The sequence below is a fragment of the Tachypleus tridentatus genome, chromosome 12, assembly GCF_004210375.1.
Source record: "Tachypleus tridentatus isolate NWPU-2018 chromosome 12, ASM421037v1, whole genome shotgun sequence".
Lineage (NCBI taxonomy): Eukaryota > Metazoa > Arthropoda > Merostomata > Xiphosura > Limulidae > Tachypleus > Tachypleus tridentatus.
The window spans coordinates 136,810,457-136,827,821 of record NC_134836.1 but is presented as its reverse complement, the minus strand read 5'-3'; the positions used below and the strand labels follow the sequence as shown (position 1 = coordinate 136,827,821).

At 32.6% G+C, this 17,365-nt stretch overlaps 1 protein-coding gene across 2 annotated transcripts; it reads right to left on the bottom strand.

Moving 5' to 3' along the window:
- Nucleotides 1–1,587: 1,587 nt before the first annotated feature.
- On the bottom strand, nucleotides 1,588–12,364 carry LOC143234819 (mite group 2 allergen-like Ixo r 2). Of its 2 annotated transcripts, none has more exons than XM_076472461.1 (4): nucleotides 12,251–12,364; nucleotides 7,053–7,151; nucleotides 4,112–4,287; nucleotides 1,588–1,713 (listed from the first exon to the last, which is right to left on the bottom strand). In XM_076472461.1, exons 1-4 carry the CDS (start codon nucleotides 12,261–12,263, stop codon nucleotides 1,633–1,635), a joined length of 369 nt encoding a protein of 122 aa, XP_076328576.1. In that variant the 5' UTR covers nucleotides 12,264–12,364; the 3' UTR covers nucleotides 1,588–1,632. The 2 variants fall into 2 exon arrangements, with proteins under 2 accessions (XP_076328576.1, XP_076328577.1); XM_076472462.1 differs by lacking the exon at nucleotides 12,251–12,364 and adding an exon at nucleotides 10,853–11,009.
- Between the last annotated feature and the right edge of the window lie 5,001 nt (nucleotides 12,365–17,365).

The window sequence follows — 17,365 nt, the reverse complement described above, 5'->3', positions numbered from 1 at the left end:
TACTGAATACTTAATAAAACAAAACAAGAACAGAACAAAACGTTTGACCAGAACTGAGAGGTTAGTAGGTTCTAACTATTGTTAATAAAGTCACGTTACTATTCTTAAATTCTATGTATGGTTAGTAGATTTTAACTGTTATTAATAGATTCACATTATTGTTTTGATATTCGGGGTATGGTTAGTAGATTATAACAATTGTTAATAGATTCACATTATTGTTTTGATATTCGGGGTATGGTTAGTAGATTATAACAATTGTTAATAGATTCACATTATTGTTTTTATATTCGGGGTGTGGTTAGTAGATTATAACAATTGTTAATAGATTCACATTATTGTTTCTATATTCGGGGTATGGTTAGTAGATTATAACAATTGTTAATAGATTCACATTATTGTTTTTATATTCGGGGTATGGTTAGTAGATTATAACAATTGTTAATAGATTCACATTATTGTTTTTATATTCGGGGTATGGTTAGTAGGTTCTAACAACTGTAAATAAACTCACATTATTGTTCTTAAATTCAGGAAACAGTAAGTAGATTCTAACTATTGTTGATAAATTCACATTACTGTTCTTAAGTTCCGGGTATGATTAGTAGATTCTAATTATTGTTAATCAATATACATTATTGTTCTTAAATTCTGGGTATGGTTAGTAGATTATAACAATAGTTAATAGATTATTTTTTTATATTCGGGGTATATTCTAACAATTGTAAAAAAATTCACATTGTTGTTCTTAATTTGGTGTATGTTTAGTAAATTCGAACTATTGTTAATAAATTATAGGTATGGTTAATAGATTTTAACAATTCTTTATAGATTCACATTATTGATCGTAAATTCTGGGTATGGTTAGTAGATTCTAACTGTTGTTAATAAATTCATATTGTTGTTTGTAAATTCAGGGTATGGTTAGTACATTCTAACTGTTGTTAATAAATTCATATTGTTGTTTGTAAATTCAGGGTATGGTTAGTACATTGTAACTGTTGTTAATAAATTCACATTGTTGTTTGTAAATTCAGGGTATGGTTAGTAGATTCTAACTATTATTAATAAATTCATATTGTTGTTTGTAAATTCATGGTATGGTTAGTACATTCTAACTGTTGTTAATAAATTCATATTGTTGTTTGTAAATTCTGGGTATTGTTACTAGATTCTAACTGTTATTAATAAATTCATATTGTTGTTTGTAACTTCAGGGTATGGTTAGTACATTCTAACTGTTGTTAATAAATTCATATTGTTGTTTGTAACTTCAGGGTATAGTTACTATATTCTAACTGTTGTTAATAAATTCACATTATTGTTCGTAACTTCAGGTTATTGTAGACAATGTTCGTATATTCATGTCATTCTCAGTAAGTTTATCCTATTGTCAATAGATTCAGGTTATGGTTATTAAATTCGAAATATTGTTAGTAATCCAGGCCGTTGTTATATTTTTATTTCTGTAAAACTTATAAAATCTCTGATTATTTTATGTGACATGATGATTTGGTTATTTATGTCTGTGTTCAGGATATTAAAGCTGAACTGTAATAGTAGACAACGTACTGGACGTACACAAAGTGACATGGAAGGTTTTATTGTGGATTCATAGATCTCTCGTTCTTTCTAAACGACATCTACATCAGTTTTGAAACAAAATACGTCTCCTTCGTCTCCTTTCACCCGCCATGTGACTGTAGTGGAAATCTGTTAAATAAAATACATTCTGTTAAATAGTTGTAGACCTAATAAGTTACTTCTTGGACAAAATGAAATGTTGGCCTTGTATTAATTATTGAACATCTTTGTTCTTCAAGATGAGAGGTTGTTAAAACAGAATGAAAATAGCACATTGATTTACTGCATGATAAACCAATTATAATTTTGATCGCTTCACACATTCATACGCTGTGGGATCTGGCATGGCTTGTTGGTGAGGGAACTCGACTCAATCTGCTAGCCCTTTTTGTCGAGGGCGTTATAATATTGTGGTCAATCCGACTGTTCGTTGGAAAATAGTGACCTCAGCGTTGTTAGCGGTGGTTAATATTATTGTTTTCTATAGCCTAGCACTTTTAATTTAGAAACGGTTATTGCAAATAGTCCTCGAATGGCTTCGTGTGAAATTGGAAACAAACGTTTTACGTTACAGCACACTAATAAGTTTGTTTGTTGTAAGTGAGCGCAAGGTTACACAAAGTATTATCTGTGTTCATCCCACTGTGGTTACCGAAACTCGAATTTTAGCATATAAACTTACTTCTGAGTCCACCCAACATGCTCGCCCTTTGTGCCGTGGGGGCGTTTATACATGACGGTCAATCCCACTATTAGTTGGTAAAAGAGTAGCTCAGGAGTTTGCGGTGGGTGGTGATGACTAACTGCCTTCCCTCTAGTCTCTTACACTGCTAAATTATGGACGGCTAGCGCAGATAGCCCTCGTGTAGCTTTGCACGAAATTAAAACCAAATACTTCTGATCCACTAGGGGCGGATGGATGTTTGTTTTTTTTTCCCTTAATTGCTCAAACATTTAGAGTACCAGTTACTCTAGTATAACAACATATAATAATGAGTGAAATAAATAAAATTATATATTCAAACATCTAACACCGCCCTCTACATTTCGACACACAGTTACACAACCCCTTTCAAACATGTGGTCAGCTCCGGTCAGTTACCTCTTTCTTTGTGAACCTGACGATGACCGAAGAAGGTCGAAACGTTGTTCGCTCTTCTATGTAAAATATTTTCTCAACCCAAACGAGCCGTTTTTGCATATAAACAACATATAATGTACGAAAATGTATAACGTTTTATACATTGTTTTCAGGCATTTCTGTTTTTTTTTTTTTTTTAAGTTAGATGTTTCCATTGTTAACCAGAGGTAGTTTACTGCCATATGGAGTGCGCATGGCTTAAGAAACAATCTGAGAAACAAAAGAATTCGAGCTAGAGAAAGGATGGATTAATTATTGGGTCATCAGGTGCCAAGTCGGTTGTCTGTTGTCCCAGTTCTGTGAACCTCTGCTTTAATGATATACAAGAAATATAAAAGAATACTATAAGCACGAGATAAGTTCAGCATATATACGAAACTATTGTGTTAACATCTAATTTAGTAGCATGAATTTAACATCATCAGCGAACGTTAGTTAAAGTTAATGTGTTTAACGTGTAGTTAAAGAACTACATGTGACAAACATCAACCGATGAGTTGAAATAAATGAATGTGCTTAAAATTTTTTTCAATTAGAAAATTAAGGGTTGTATTTAATAGAACTGAGAGAACGTCTAATGTTTAATTTGTATTTATATCTGCGATAAAACACTCATTTATATTCTCGCGTTCGCTGGGTTGATTATTTTATTTCTTTCGTAGTAAATGTACGTCACGCAAGCTTTATAAAGTGATAAGCTTATTTTATTAGGCCTAACTAAAAAATATTATAGGACTTAGCACCATTGAATTAACACGTAGTATATAGATGAAGCCTACCTAATCGTTCATATGAAGGCTGTTCGGAATACGAGTTAACAGTTGTGTTAATATTGTTTGAATTTTGCATAAGGTTGTACGAAGGCTATCTGCACTAGCCGTCCTTAATTTAGCAATGTAAGATAGGAGGGAAAGCAGCTAGTCATTACCACCCACCGCCAATTCTTGGGCTACTCGTTTAGCAACGAATAGTAGGATTGACCGTACATTATAATAACCCCACGGGGAATTGAACTCGCGACCCTCGGATTACAAGCTGAGTGCTTTAACCACCTGGCCATGCCGGGTCCGTTAATATTATTTCTGGACATACAGTATGTGAGTGTGTGCGTATGTGATGTGTGATAAATTATTGTTTGTGAAGTACGTATAAGATGCTTAACAATACCCTTACATTATTTTATTATTATCGATAAATATTTAAACATTCATTGAATATTAATTAACTACCTAAATACGTATTTTATATTTTATTTTAAATGTATCTAGAATCTAAACATCGAAATACTTTTTCAAGCCCATTATAGAGGTCGCTTTTATCTCCACTGTTAAACTAATTATAAGCTAAATTAAATACAAACGGATTTATTAAAGGTATACAGAGTACCTTAGGAAACCAGGTCTTCACTTCGAGACTGAACCTGTATGTATATGTCTGGCCTTTAGTGATAGGACAGGTAATACCATTGTCTTCACATGCGTTCATCTTCAATCCGGGAAACGGCACGTTTATTAATATAACCTTAGCTTTGATGTCATTGATGAGATTCTGGGAATCTTGATCTAAACAAAACGTATAAGGAATGATGCTTTATTCTTTAACTTGAAAATTATTTAGAATTTAAAAAGTCAGTGAACTTCTCTTAGTGCCATCTGTCGGAATGTTTTAACTGTATTATAGAGATATTCTTCCAGTTTCAGGGATATTTTACCAAAGCAACAAATTGTATAAACTGTATGTTGTAAGTCGTATAAGTTGTATATAAAAATTAATAGACTTAGGAATATTTTGCATTATTAAAAATATGTACTTAATTAAATGTTTCATTTATTAATTTGCATTGATATAATTTCTAGGCTTGTGTATAATGTTTGTTAATAATTGTATGCTATGTTTTGATAGGTGTATCAAACTTCAGGAATATTAGTTGTTCTTAACATTTTTTTCAAGAGAAAATTTTAAGATTATGACTACAAGTCTGTTCCTTAGAAGACGATAGAAAAAATGTTTCTAATAATACGTCTTATATGTTTATATACAAAATTGTAATTAATAAATAAATCTTATAAACAACCGTATAGTAATAAATGAATATATCTAATTTTATTATAGTTTCGTGACAAAACGTGAATATTCAGACTAAACGAAAACAAGAATTTGATTACTAAATAAACAGTTTATGTAAAACGTTGAATATATAATTTAAAAGTTATGTTTTGATACTAAATTAACAGTGAAGTTTCCTTTGAAAAGATATAACCAAATTAAATATACAAAATAAAAATTCTGAAAATAAATATAAAACATATGAAAAATAATGCAAATAAGAAATTAACACTTAGGACTCTTAGCTTGATCATGATAATTATAAAGATCTTGTTTCAATTTAGAACATAAATATACATCGTGATAATTATAAAGATCTTGTTTCAATTTAGAACATAAATATACATCGTGATAATTATAAAGGTCTTGTTTCAATTTAGAACACAAATATACATCGTGATAATTATAAAGATCTTGTTTCAATTTAGAACATAAATATACATCGTGATAATTATAAAGGTCTTGTTTCAATTTAGAACACAAATATACATCGTGATAATTATAAAGATCTTGTTTCAATTTAGAACATAAATATACATCGTGATAATTATAAAGATCTTGTTTCAATTTAGAACATAAATATACATCGTGATAATTATAAAGATCTTGTTTCAATTTAGAACATAAATATACATCGTGATAATTATAAAGATCTTGTTTCAATTTAGAACATAAATATACATCGTGATAATTATAAAGATCTTGTTTCAATTTAGAACATAAATATACATCATGATTATTATAAAGATCTTGTTTCAATTTAGAACATAAATATACATCGTGATAATTATAAAGATCTTGTTTCAATTTAGAACATAAATATACATCGTGATAATTATAAAAATCTTGTTTCAATTTAGAACATAAATATACATCGTGATAATTATAAAGGTCTTGTTTCAATTTAGAACATAAATATATATCATAATAATTATAAAGGTCTTGTTTGAGCTTAGAACATAAATATTCATTAAAATATTAATTATAAAGGTTTTGTTTGAGCTTAGAACATAAATATTCATAATTATATTAATTATAGAGGTTTTGTTTGAACTTAGAACATAAATATTCATAATAATATTAATTATAAAGGTTTTGTTTGAGCTTAGAACATAAATATTCATAATTATATTAATTATAGAGGTTTTGTTTGAACTTAGAACATAAATATTCATAATAATATTAATTATAAAAGTTTTGTTTGAACTTAGAACATAAATATACATAATAATATTAATTATAGAGGTTTTGCTTGAACTTAGAATATAAATATTCATAATAATATTAATTATAAAAGTTTTGTTTGAACTTAGAACATAAATATACATAATTATATTAATTATAGAGGTTTTGTTTGAGCTTAGAACATAAATATTCATAATAATATTAATTATAAAGGTTTTGTTTGTACTTAGAACATAAATATTCATAATAATATTAATTATAAAGGTTTTGTTTGAACTTAGAACATAAATATTCGTAATAATATTAATTATAAAAGTTTTGTTTGAACTTAGAACATAAATATTCATAATAATATTAATTATAAAGGTTTTGTTTGAACTTAGAACATAAATATTCGTAATAATATTAATTATAAAATTTTGTTTGAACTTAGAACATAAATATTCATAATAATATTAATTATAAAGGTTTTGTTTGAACTTAGAACATAAATATTCATAATAATATTAATTATAAAAGTTTTGTTTGAACTTAGAACATAAATATACATAATTATATTAATTATAGAGGTTTTGTTTGAACTTAGAACATAAATATTCATAATAATATTAATTATAAAGGTTTTGTTTGTACTTAGAACATAAATATTCATAATAATATTAATTATAGAGGTTTTGTTTGAGCTTAGAACATAAATATTCATAATAATATTAATTATAGAGGTTTTGTTTGAGCTTAGAACATAAATATTCATAATAATATTAATTATAAAAGTTTTGTTTGAACTTAGAACATAAATATTCATAATAATATTAATTATAAAAGTTTTGTTTGAACTTAAAACATAAATATACATAATAATGTTAATTATAAAGGTTTTGTTTGAACTTAGAACATAAAAATAATAATAATAAGCCACCCTCAAAAAGCAAGCTAATACACTCGATTCTCTGATAAGATATTCTAATTACAAATCGTCTTGCACTATACCACACTAAGTAATTAACAGTACACGAGGTGTCCTGATATTACTAACTTGCCACAAAATCCACTTCAGCCACAACTGTCTTGCCCCTGAAGAAGGAACAGGGTTCGGTTTCACAGGGCTCCACACGTATCGCAGTAATTTCACCACCTGAAAAGAAAAGGAAATAAATGGAGGATAAGAAATGATCAGACAGAATTATTTTGAATAACTATGAGATGGTAAGCGTTAGAGTGTAGAGTTGTCTTCTATTTATATAAGGAAGACATGGTAGCAGACATTTACCATGGTAAATGAAATCTAACTGTTCAAACCATTTTATTTCTAGTCTGTTTGTACATTGTTGAAATCCATACAAAGTTACCCGAGGAATGTGTGCACTAGCAGTGCGTAATATACTATAGGTTTGTTTGTTTGTTTCGGAATTTCGCACAAAGCTACTCGAGGGCTATCTGTGCTAGCCGTCCCTAATTTACCAGTGTAAGACTAGAGGGAAGGCAGCTAGTCATCACCACCCACCGCCAACTCTTGGGCTACTCTTTTACCAACGAATAGTGGGATTGACCGTCACATTATACACCCCCACGGCTGGGAGGGCGAGCATGTTCAGCGCGACGCGGGCGCGAACCCGCGACCCTCAGATTACGAGTCGCACGCCTTACGCGCTAGGCCATGCCAGGCCGTATACTATAAGAAAGGTAAACTGCCAACGTTACTCTCCGCCAACCGATGATTTCTTGAAATAATCAGAACATCATAACGCCTTCATTGTTAAAAGGCTTAGCATGTTCAAAGACAGGTTTCGATCCCGCGAAATACAGTTTACGAATTGACCGCACTATCCACAAGAATGTCTCGGGGCGCACGTGAAAGATTATAATGATGTTATGATCTGTGTTTGTGAATTTATTTGAAGAACTTTGGAGCTAGAACTGTATACTCAAGAAATGTTATGTATGAGTGTGAGGAAATTCTTCAATAATCAACCTAGATGTACATTGTTTGAATACCATAAAATCTAACATAAAACAAACTAAATGTAATTTTTAAATACACCATTATTTGATCTAATGTTAAAAAAAGACAGTAATTATGTTAAAGGTATGGGTGGGTTAAAAGATTGACAGACACAACTCACTACTGTGTCAGCAGTAAGTGTAAGGGTATGCAATGAAGAAATTCGGCTTTCATTAACCCTGATGGTTAGAATACAGAGTCGCGTAGGTCCGCGTTTAACACCATGATGGTTAGAATACAGAGTCGCGTAGGTCCGCGTTTAACACCATGATGGTTAGAATACAGAGTCGTGTAGGTCCGCGTTTAACACCATGATGGTTAAAATACAGAGTCGTGTAGGTCCGCGTTTAACACTATGATGGTTAAAATACAGAGTCGCGTAGGCCCGCGTTTAACACTATGATGGTTAGAATACAGAGTCGCGTAGGCCCGCGTTTAACACTATAATGGTTAGAATACAGAGTCGCGCTGGTTCGCGTTTAACACCATGATGGTTAGAATACAGAGTCGTGTAGGCCCGCGTTTAACACCATGATGGTTAGAATACAGAGTCGCGTAGGTCCGCGTTTAACACCATGATGGTTAGAATACAGAGTCGCGTAGGCCCGCGTTTAACACTATGATTGTTAGAATACAGAGTCGTGTAGGTCCGCGTTTAACACCATGATGGTTATAATACAGAGTCGTGTAGGCCCGCGTTTAACACTATGATGGTTATAATACAGAGTCGTGTAGGTCCGCGTTTAACACCATGATGGTTAAAATACAGAGTCGTGTAGGTCCGCGTTTAACACCATGATGGTTAGAATACAGAGTCGTGTAGGTCCGCGTTTAACACCATGATGGTTAAAATACAGAGTCGTGTAGGTCCGCGTTTAACACCATGATGGTTAGAATACAGAGTCGTGTAGGTCCGCGTTTAACACCATGATGGTTAGAATACAGAGTCGTGTAGGTCCGCGTTTAACACCATGATGGTTAGAATACAGAGTCGTGTAGGCCCGCGTTTAACACTATGATGGTTATAATACAGAGTCGTGTAGGTCCGCGTTTAACACCATGTTGGTTATAATACAGAGTCGTGTAGGCCCGCGTTTAACACCATGATGGTTAGAATACAGAGTCGCGTAGGTCCTCATTTAACACCATGATGGTTAGAATACAGAGTCGCGTAGGCCCGCGTTTAACACTATGATTGTTAGAATACAGAGTCGTGTAGGTCCGCGTTTAACACCATGATGGTTATAATACAGAGTCGTGTAGGCCCGCGTTTAACACCATGATGGTTAAAATACAGAGTCGTGTGGTCCGCGTTTAACACCATGATGGTTATAATACAGAGTCGTGTAGGTCCGCGTTTAACACTATGATGGTTAGAATACAGAGTCGCGTAGGCCCGCGTTTAACACTATGATTGTTAGAATACAGAGTCGTGTAGGTCCGCGTTTAACACCATGATGGTTATAATACAGAGTCGCGTAGGCCCGCGTTTAACACTATGATGGTTAGAATACAGAGTCGTGTAGGTCCGCGTTTAACACCATGGTGGTTAGAATACAGAGTCGTGTAGGTCCGCGTTTAACACCATGATGGTTAGAATACAGAGTCGTGTAGGCCCGCGTTTAACACTATGATGGTTATAATACAGAGTCGTGTAGGCCCGCGTTTAACACTATGATGGTTATAATACAGAGTCGTGTAGGTCCGCGTTTAACACCATGTTGGTTATAATACAGAGTCGCGTAGGCCCGCGTTTAAGAATAGTTAATTCAGGCCGCGCATGGCCACGCGTGTTAAGGCGTGCGACTCGTAATCTGAGGGTCGCGGGTTCGCATCCCCGTCGCGTTAAACATGCTCGCCCTTTCAGCCGTGGGGGCGTTATAAAGTACGGTCAATCCCACTATTCATTGGTAAAAGAGTAGCCCAAGAGTTGGCGGTGGGTGGTGATGACTAGCTGCCTTCCCTCTAGTCTTACACTACTAAATTAGGGACGGCTAGCGCAGATAGCCCTCGAGTAGCTTTGCGCGAATTTCAAAAAACAAAACAAACAAACAGTTAAGTCAACTCCCGACACGTGAATTGTCGGTGGGTAATGTTAACTAGCTGTTTACCCTATAATTATATTTACTGTTAATATTTTTAAAATTAATATCTGTTGTGAGATCTTTGTTATCTAAAAAGGGAAGTATGTAATAATAATAATAATTGTGTGATAGAATTTCTTCGTGGGTACATTTAACTAATTTTTGGTTTCTGCTTGAATTTTGTGTTAACTTCAACAGTCTTCAGTTAACCAATCCTGTTGTTTTCATAAGCAGAAAATAAAAAATAAACAAATTCATAGTTTATTTCATTGTAAGTTTTTACAAAATCTTACGTTAAAAAATAGTAAGTAATTAATAATGTTTTTATCTATTTATTTACCTACCAAGTATTCTGATTTGTAATATTCCTATAACACATCATTTTATATTACTGGCATAACTAATCTTACCTTAAACCTGCGTCAGTATCAGATTTCATTCATAAAGAATTAGGCCTCTAGTGAGGGCGTATGTGATTGTTCAACTAACAGTTAGACCTCTAACTAAGACCTCTATGGTTATCTTACAGAACGTCATTGAACTATAAAAAACTAAAATAATTATCCAATAAGTTTTAAAATATAACTTTTTGCAAACATTTAAGATGTTAGAGAAATGTGTGCTTCTATCGTACGTATGTTAAAATATTTATATAAATAACAAAAGTACAGTTCTTAAGTAAATAATACAATAATACCGACATTATATATATCTAAAATGAATAACAAAATAACTTATTAATGCACTTACTACAGACTTCATAATTTTCCAAAGTCTTAGCTTCAACAGCAACAGCGATTAAAGTTAATAAAACGATACCTGGAAACGTTACCATTTTAACGTGTAAAACTGTCGTCTGCCAAGGTGAGTGAAGTAACATTGAACCTGTGCTTCTTTATATCACTTCCGAAAGGCCTTTCTCTTATCATATTCTTCGGCTAAGCGTAAAGAACTAAAAAAAAATGAACGTCATAGCAACAATGCATGTATGAAAGCAGAGTTTTTTTGTTTAGTTTTTTAGCAACGAATTAATCGGTACGGTAGATAACAATGTTTTGCATTTGAATGGTAGGGTGTTTCTTATTGGAAGAAATTCGTCGAATGATCTGTCAGATATTTTACTGATAATTGCATACTTGTAAGAAGAAAAAAAAAGGACATTTTTTGCGACGTCCCTCGCTGGTACAGCGGTAAGTATACGGATTTACAACGCTAAAATAAGGGGTTCGATACCCCTCGATGGACTAAGCAGATAGCTAGATGTGGCTCTGCTGTAAGAAAACACACAGACGCGCGACTTTAACAACATCTGTCAGTATGGTTAGGCTTAGGTTTTAATGCGTGTCTTCTGCTGTACACAAGAGATGGTATGCATGCTAAAACAGAAATTACTTATCTTCGAGAATAAAAATATCTATCATATATATACTTAACATTTTTTAAATATGCTTAAAAAATCAAGGAACTTAAATCATACCACTAGTATATCAGATCCTGTCAAAAATATATAGTTTTATTTCTTTACATCATAACTAACCTGATCGGGCCAGTGACATACAGGTTGTTGTAGTTACTAACCTGATCAGACCAGTGACATACAGGTTGTTGTAGTTACTAACCTGATCAGACCAGTGACATAAAGGTTGTTGTAGTTACTAACCTGATCAGACCAGTGACATACAGGTTGTTGTAGTTACTAACCTGATCAGACCAGTGACATAAAGGTTGTTGTAGTTACTAACCTGATCGGACCAGTGACATACAGGTTGTTGTAGTTACTAACCTGATCAGACTAGTGACATAAAGGTTGTTGTAGTTACTAACCTGATCGGACCAGTGACATAAAGGTTGTTGTAGTTACTAACCTGATCGGACCAGTGACATACAGGTTGTTGTAGTTACTAACCTGATCAGACCAGTGACATAAAGGTTGTTGTAGTTACTAACCTGATCGGACCAGTGACATACAGGTTGTTGTAGTTACTAACCTGATCGGACCAGTGACATACAGGTTGTTGTAGTTACTAACCTGATTAGACTAATGACTTGGAATGTTAATGTAAAAGAGACGTTCACTTGTAACTATATAACTATAACCTGTAACTATATACGTCATACCCGAAGATATATATATTTGTAACTTGTTACCATTTTTAGGCATTCTTACATGCCCCTCAGTGGTACAATATGTCTGCGAACTCACAAGTCTAAAAACAGGGTTCAATACCCGTGGTGGGCAGAGCACAGATGGACCTTTGTGTAGCTTTGTGCTAAAAGCCAAACACTCACTCAAACATTGTTTCATCCACGTTGGAACGTGCTGTTGGGAACAACTCCACCTGGACTGGTAAAGCGTCATTAATACTTGATACGGTTGGGTTGAGATAGATATGATTATCAGAATGTTATCATTCTGAAATGAGAATGTTATTTTGTTTTTCATTAGACAACAGTTAAAACGCTTGATAGAACTATATGTGTGTTTGACATAAAAGGATGTTAGACAGTTATGTTAAAATAGAAAATATATTACATGAACCTATATTACAGGATACAAAGATGTATTAAGATGTGTAATATAATATATCACTACTTTCCAGTACAAATTACGGGACACAAAGGTTTATTAAGATGTGTAATATAATATATCACTACTTTCCAGTGCAAATTACAGGACACAAAGGTTTATTAAGATGTGTAATATAATATATCACTACTTTCCAGTGCAAATTACACAACACTTACGTTTATTAAGATGTGTAATATAATATATCACTACTTTCCAGTGCAAATTACACAACACTTACGTTTATTAAGATGTGTAATATAATATATCACTACTTTCCAGTACAAATTACAGGACACAAAGGTTTATTAAGATGTGTAATATAATATATCACTACTTTCCAGTGCAAATTACAGGACACAAAGGTTTATTAAGATGTGTAATATAATATATCACTACTTTCCAGTACAAATTACAAGACACAAAGGTTTATTAAGATGTGTAATATAATATATCACTACTTTCCAGTGCAAATTACACAACACTTACGTTTATTAAGATGTGTAATATAATATATCACTACTTTCCAGTGCAAATTACACAACACTTACGTTTATTAAGATGTGTAATATAATATATCACTACTTTCCAGTGCAAATTACGGGACACAAAGGTTTATTAAGATGTGTAATATAATATATCACTACTTTCCAGTGCAAATTACACAACACTCAGCTTTATTAAGATGTGTAATATAATATATCACTACTTTCCAGTGCAAATTACGGGACACAAAGGTTTATTAAGATGTGTAATATAATATATCACTACTTTCCAGTACAAATTAGAGGACACAAAGGTTTATTAAGATGTGTAATATATCATTACTTTACTACCACATGAAATACAATACTATATTTTAATACACAGTTATCTGTCAACGTTACCGATCTATAGTAATATAAGCTTTCTTTTGAATAAATGTCATAGACAAGTATGTTTTTACCAACGGAATCTTTTTTTTTTTGGTAAACCACACGACCGTTAACAACGTTTCGGTAACTTGACGTAATCAGTTCGTTGTAACGTTGTCCATTTTATATCGTTTTCAGTCAGACTTCTCTTAGTCTCAATGTTACCATGACATTAGTTCATGATGTTGAAAGCTATGAAACAGCCTAAATACACCACGTGACCACGTGGTTCTGTTCGTTTGGTACACCACGTGGTTGTGTTCGTTTGGTACAAAAGACACCAAACTTTTGTTTATTTCAATTTTTGAGGTAAATAAAAAAAATGCGTCATAAACCATAAATGTAATATTATATATACAATGTTGTGATCCACGACACTGGTTATGTAAGAAACACTTTCCTTTTAACACTTTTAGAGTGTGCAGTCTTTCTAACATTATCGACCAATAAGACAGCGGTAAGTCCACGTGCTTACAAAACTAAAATACGTAGTTCAATTCCCCGCGGTAGGTACATCAGATGGCCCAGTGTAGCTATACTCTAAAACAAACAAACAAACAAACCAGACATTCAATTAATTCTGTAGTTCTTGTATTTTCCCCCAAATAAAATGATTTATTTCTTTTATTTAACTTTTGTTTCCCTGTCACAAATCACTATCAGATCACATGAACTACCACTGGTATATTAACAGAAAATGCTCGTTCTATTTGAAAACCGGCAACACGCGAATATAATCTTTCTATACATTCAAACACAAACACTTAAACTGATAATCAGAGATAAAGAAACAACAATATCTTTAATTCATAGACTTATCGATAAACGGTACATCGTGTATAACCATGGTTATTTATTTCTGAGGGCTCAACTGTACCATCGCCAGCAAGTGTCCATTTGTTTATCTACTTGAAAGTCGTATATACTGTTTTCGATTAGAAAGTCAGACATATTTTGTTTATCACCGTAACCTGACAAGTAGATATAGAACACAATAAAACAACCTAACAACGTGACAATATAGAACACAATAATAAAACCTAACCACGTGACGATATAGAACACAATAGTAAAACATGATCATGAAAAGATATAGAACACAATACTATAATCAATCTATTATAAAGTTTTCACTATGGGTACAAGGTAGTTTTATTCTGTACACAAAGAACTGTCTGTATGATTTCTGTTGTCAAAACCATGTGGCAATTTCATTCTCTAGACAGCTGTTTGTGTGATTTCTAAGGTGAATACCACGATGTAATTCTTTTCTGCAGATACCTATCTGTTTGATTTCTGTTGTCAACACCACGATGTAATTCTTTTCTGCAAATAGCTATCTGTTTGATTTCTGTTGTCAACACCACGATGTAATTCTTTTCTGCAAATAGCTATCTCTTTGATTTCTATGGTCAATACCACGATGTAATTCTTTTCTGCAAATAACTGTCTGTTTGATTTCTATGGTCAATACAACGATGTAATTCTTTTCTGCAAATAACTGTCTGTTTGATTTCTATGGTCAATACCACGATGTAATTCTTTTCTGCAAATAACTGTCTGTTTCATTTTTATGGTCAATACCACGATGTAACTCTTTTCTGCAGATAGTTATCTGTTTGATTTCTATGGTCAATACCACGATGTAATTCTTTTCTGCAGATAACTATCTCTTTTATTTCTATGGTCAATCACGATGTAATTCTTTTCTGGAAATAGCTATCTCTTTGATTTCTGTGGTCAATAACACGATGTAATTCTTTTATCCAGATAGCTATCTGTTTGATTTCTGTTGTCAATACCACGATGTAATTCTTTTCTGCAGATAGCTATCTATTTCAATTTTATGGTCAAAACCACGATGTAATTCTTTTCTGCAGATAGCTATCTGTTTGATTTCTATGGTCAATACCACGATGTAATTCTTTTCTGCAAACAGCTATCTGTTTGATTTCTACGGGCAATACCACGACGTAATTCTTTTCTGCAAATAGCTATCTGTTTGATTTCTACGGGCAATACCACGATGTAATTCTTTCCTGGAGAAAGCTATCTGTTTGATTTCTATGGTCAAAACCACGATGTAACTCTTTTCTGCAGATACATATCTGTTTGATTTCTATGGTCAATACCACGATGTAATTCTTTTCTGCAGATAGCTATCTCTTTGATTTTTATGGTCAATCACGATGTAATTCTTTTCTGCAGATAGCTATCTCTTTGATTTCTATAGTCAATCACGATGTAATTCTTTTCTGCAAATAGCTATCTGTTTGATTTCTATAGGGAATACCACGATGTAATTCTTTCCTGGAGAAAGCTATCTGTTTGATTTCTATAATCAATACCACGATGTAATTCGTTTCTGCAGATAGCTATCTCTTTGATTTCTATGGTCAATCACGATGTAATTCTTTTCTGCAAATAGCTATCTGTTTGATTTCTATGATCAATACCACGATGTAATTCTTTTCTTCAGATAACTATCTCTTTGATTTCTATGGTCAATACCACGATGTAATTCTTTTATCCAGATAGCTATCTGTTTGATTTTTGTTGTGAAAACCACGATATAATTCTTTTCTGTAGATAGCTGTCTGTTTCATTTTTATGGTCAATACCACGATGTAATTCCTTTCTGCGGATAGCTATCTGTTTGATTTCTGTTGTCAATACGACGATGTAATTCCTTTCTGCAGATAGCTATCTGTTTGATTTCTGTTGTCAATACCACTATGTAATTTATTTCTGGAGGTAGCTATCTGTTTGATTTCTTTTGTCAATACCACGATGTAATTCTTTCCTGGAGATAGCTATCTGTTTTATTTCTATTGTCAATACACCGAGGTAATTCTTTTCTGCAGATAGCTATTTGTTTAATTTCCATGGTCAATCACGATGTAATTCTTTACTGCAAATAGCTATCTGTTTGATTTCTATGGGCAATACCACGATGTAATTCTTTCCTGGAGAAAGCTATATTTTTTATTTCTATGGTCAATACCACGATGTAATTCTTTTCTGCAAATAGCTATCTCTTTGATTTCTATTGTCAATACCACGATGTAATTCTTTTATGCAGATAGGTATCTGTTTGATTTCTGTTGTCAATACAACGATGTAATTCTTTTATGCAGATACTTATCTGTTTGATTTCTGTTGTCAATACCACGATGTAATTCTTTTCTGCGGATAGCTATCTGTTTGATTTCTATCGTCAATGCCACGATGTAATTCTTATCTGCAAAAAGCTATATGTTTGATTTATATGGTCAATACCACGATGTAATTCTTTTCTGCAAATAGCTATCTCTTTGATTTCTATGGTCAATCACGATGTAAATCTTTTATGCAAATAGCTATCTGTTTGATTTGAATGGTCAATACCGCGAGGTAATTCTTTTATCCAGATAGCTATCTGTTTGATTTTTGTTGTGAATACCACGATATAATTCTTTTCTGTAGATAGCTATCTGTTTCATTTTTATGGTCAATACCACGATGTAATACTTTTCTGCAGATAGCTATCTGTTTGATTTCTGTTGTCAATACCACGATGTAATTCTTTTCTGCGGATAGCTATCTGTTTGATTTCTGTTGTGAGTACCACGATGTAATTCTTTTCTACAAATATCTATCTGTTTGATTTCTGTTTTCAATACAACGATGAAATTCTTTTCTGCAGATAGCGATCTGTTTGATTTCTGTTGTCAATACCACTATGTAATTTATTTCTGGAGATAGCTATCTGTTTGATTTCTATGGTCAATACAACGATGTAAT

Coding starts and splice junctions, on each gene's coding strand:
- LOC143234819 (XM_076472462.1), bottom strand. CDS start 10,982: ATGTTACTTCACTCACCTTGGCAGACGACAGTTTTACACGTTAAAATG. Junction 4,288..7,052: donor TGAAGTGGATTTTGTGGCAA/GTTAGTAATATC, acceptor CGTTTTGTTTAG/ATCAAGATTCCCAGAATCTC. Junction 1,714..4,111: donor TGAAGACCTGGTTTCCTAAG/GTACTCTGTATA, acceptor TTTATTTAACAG/ATTTCCACTACAGTCACATG.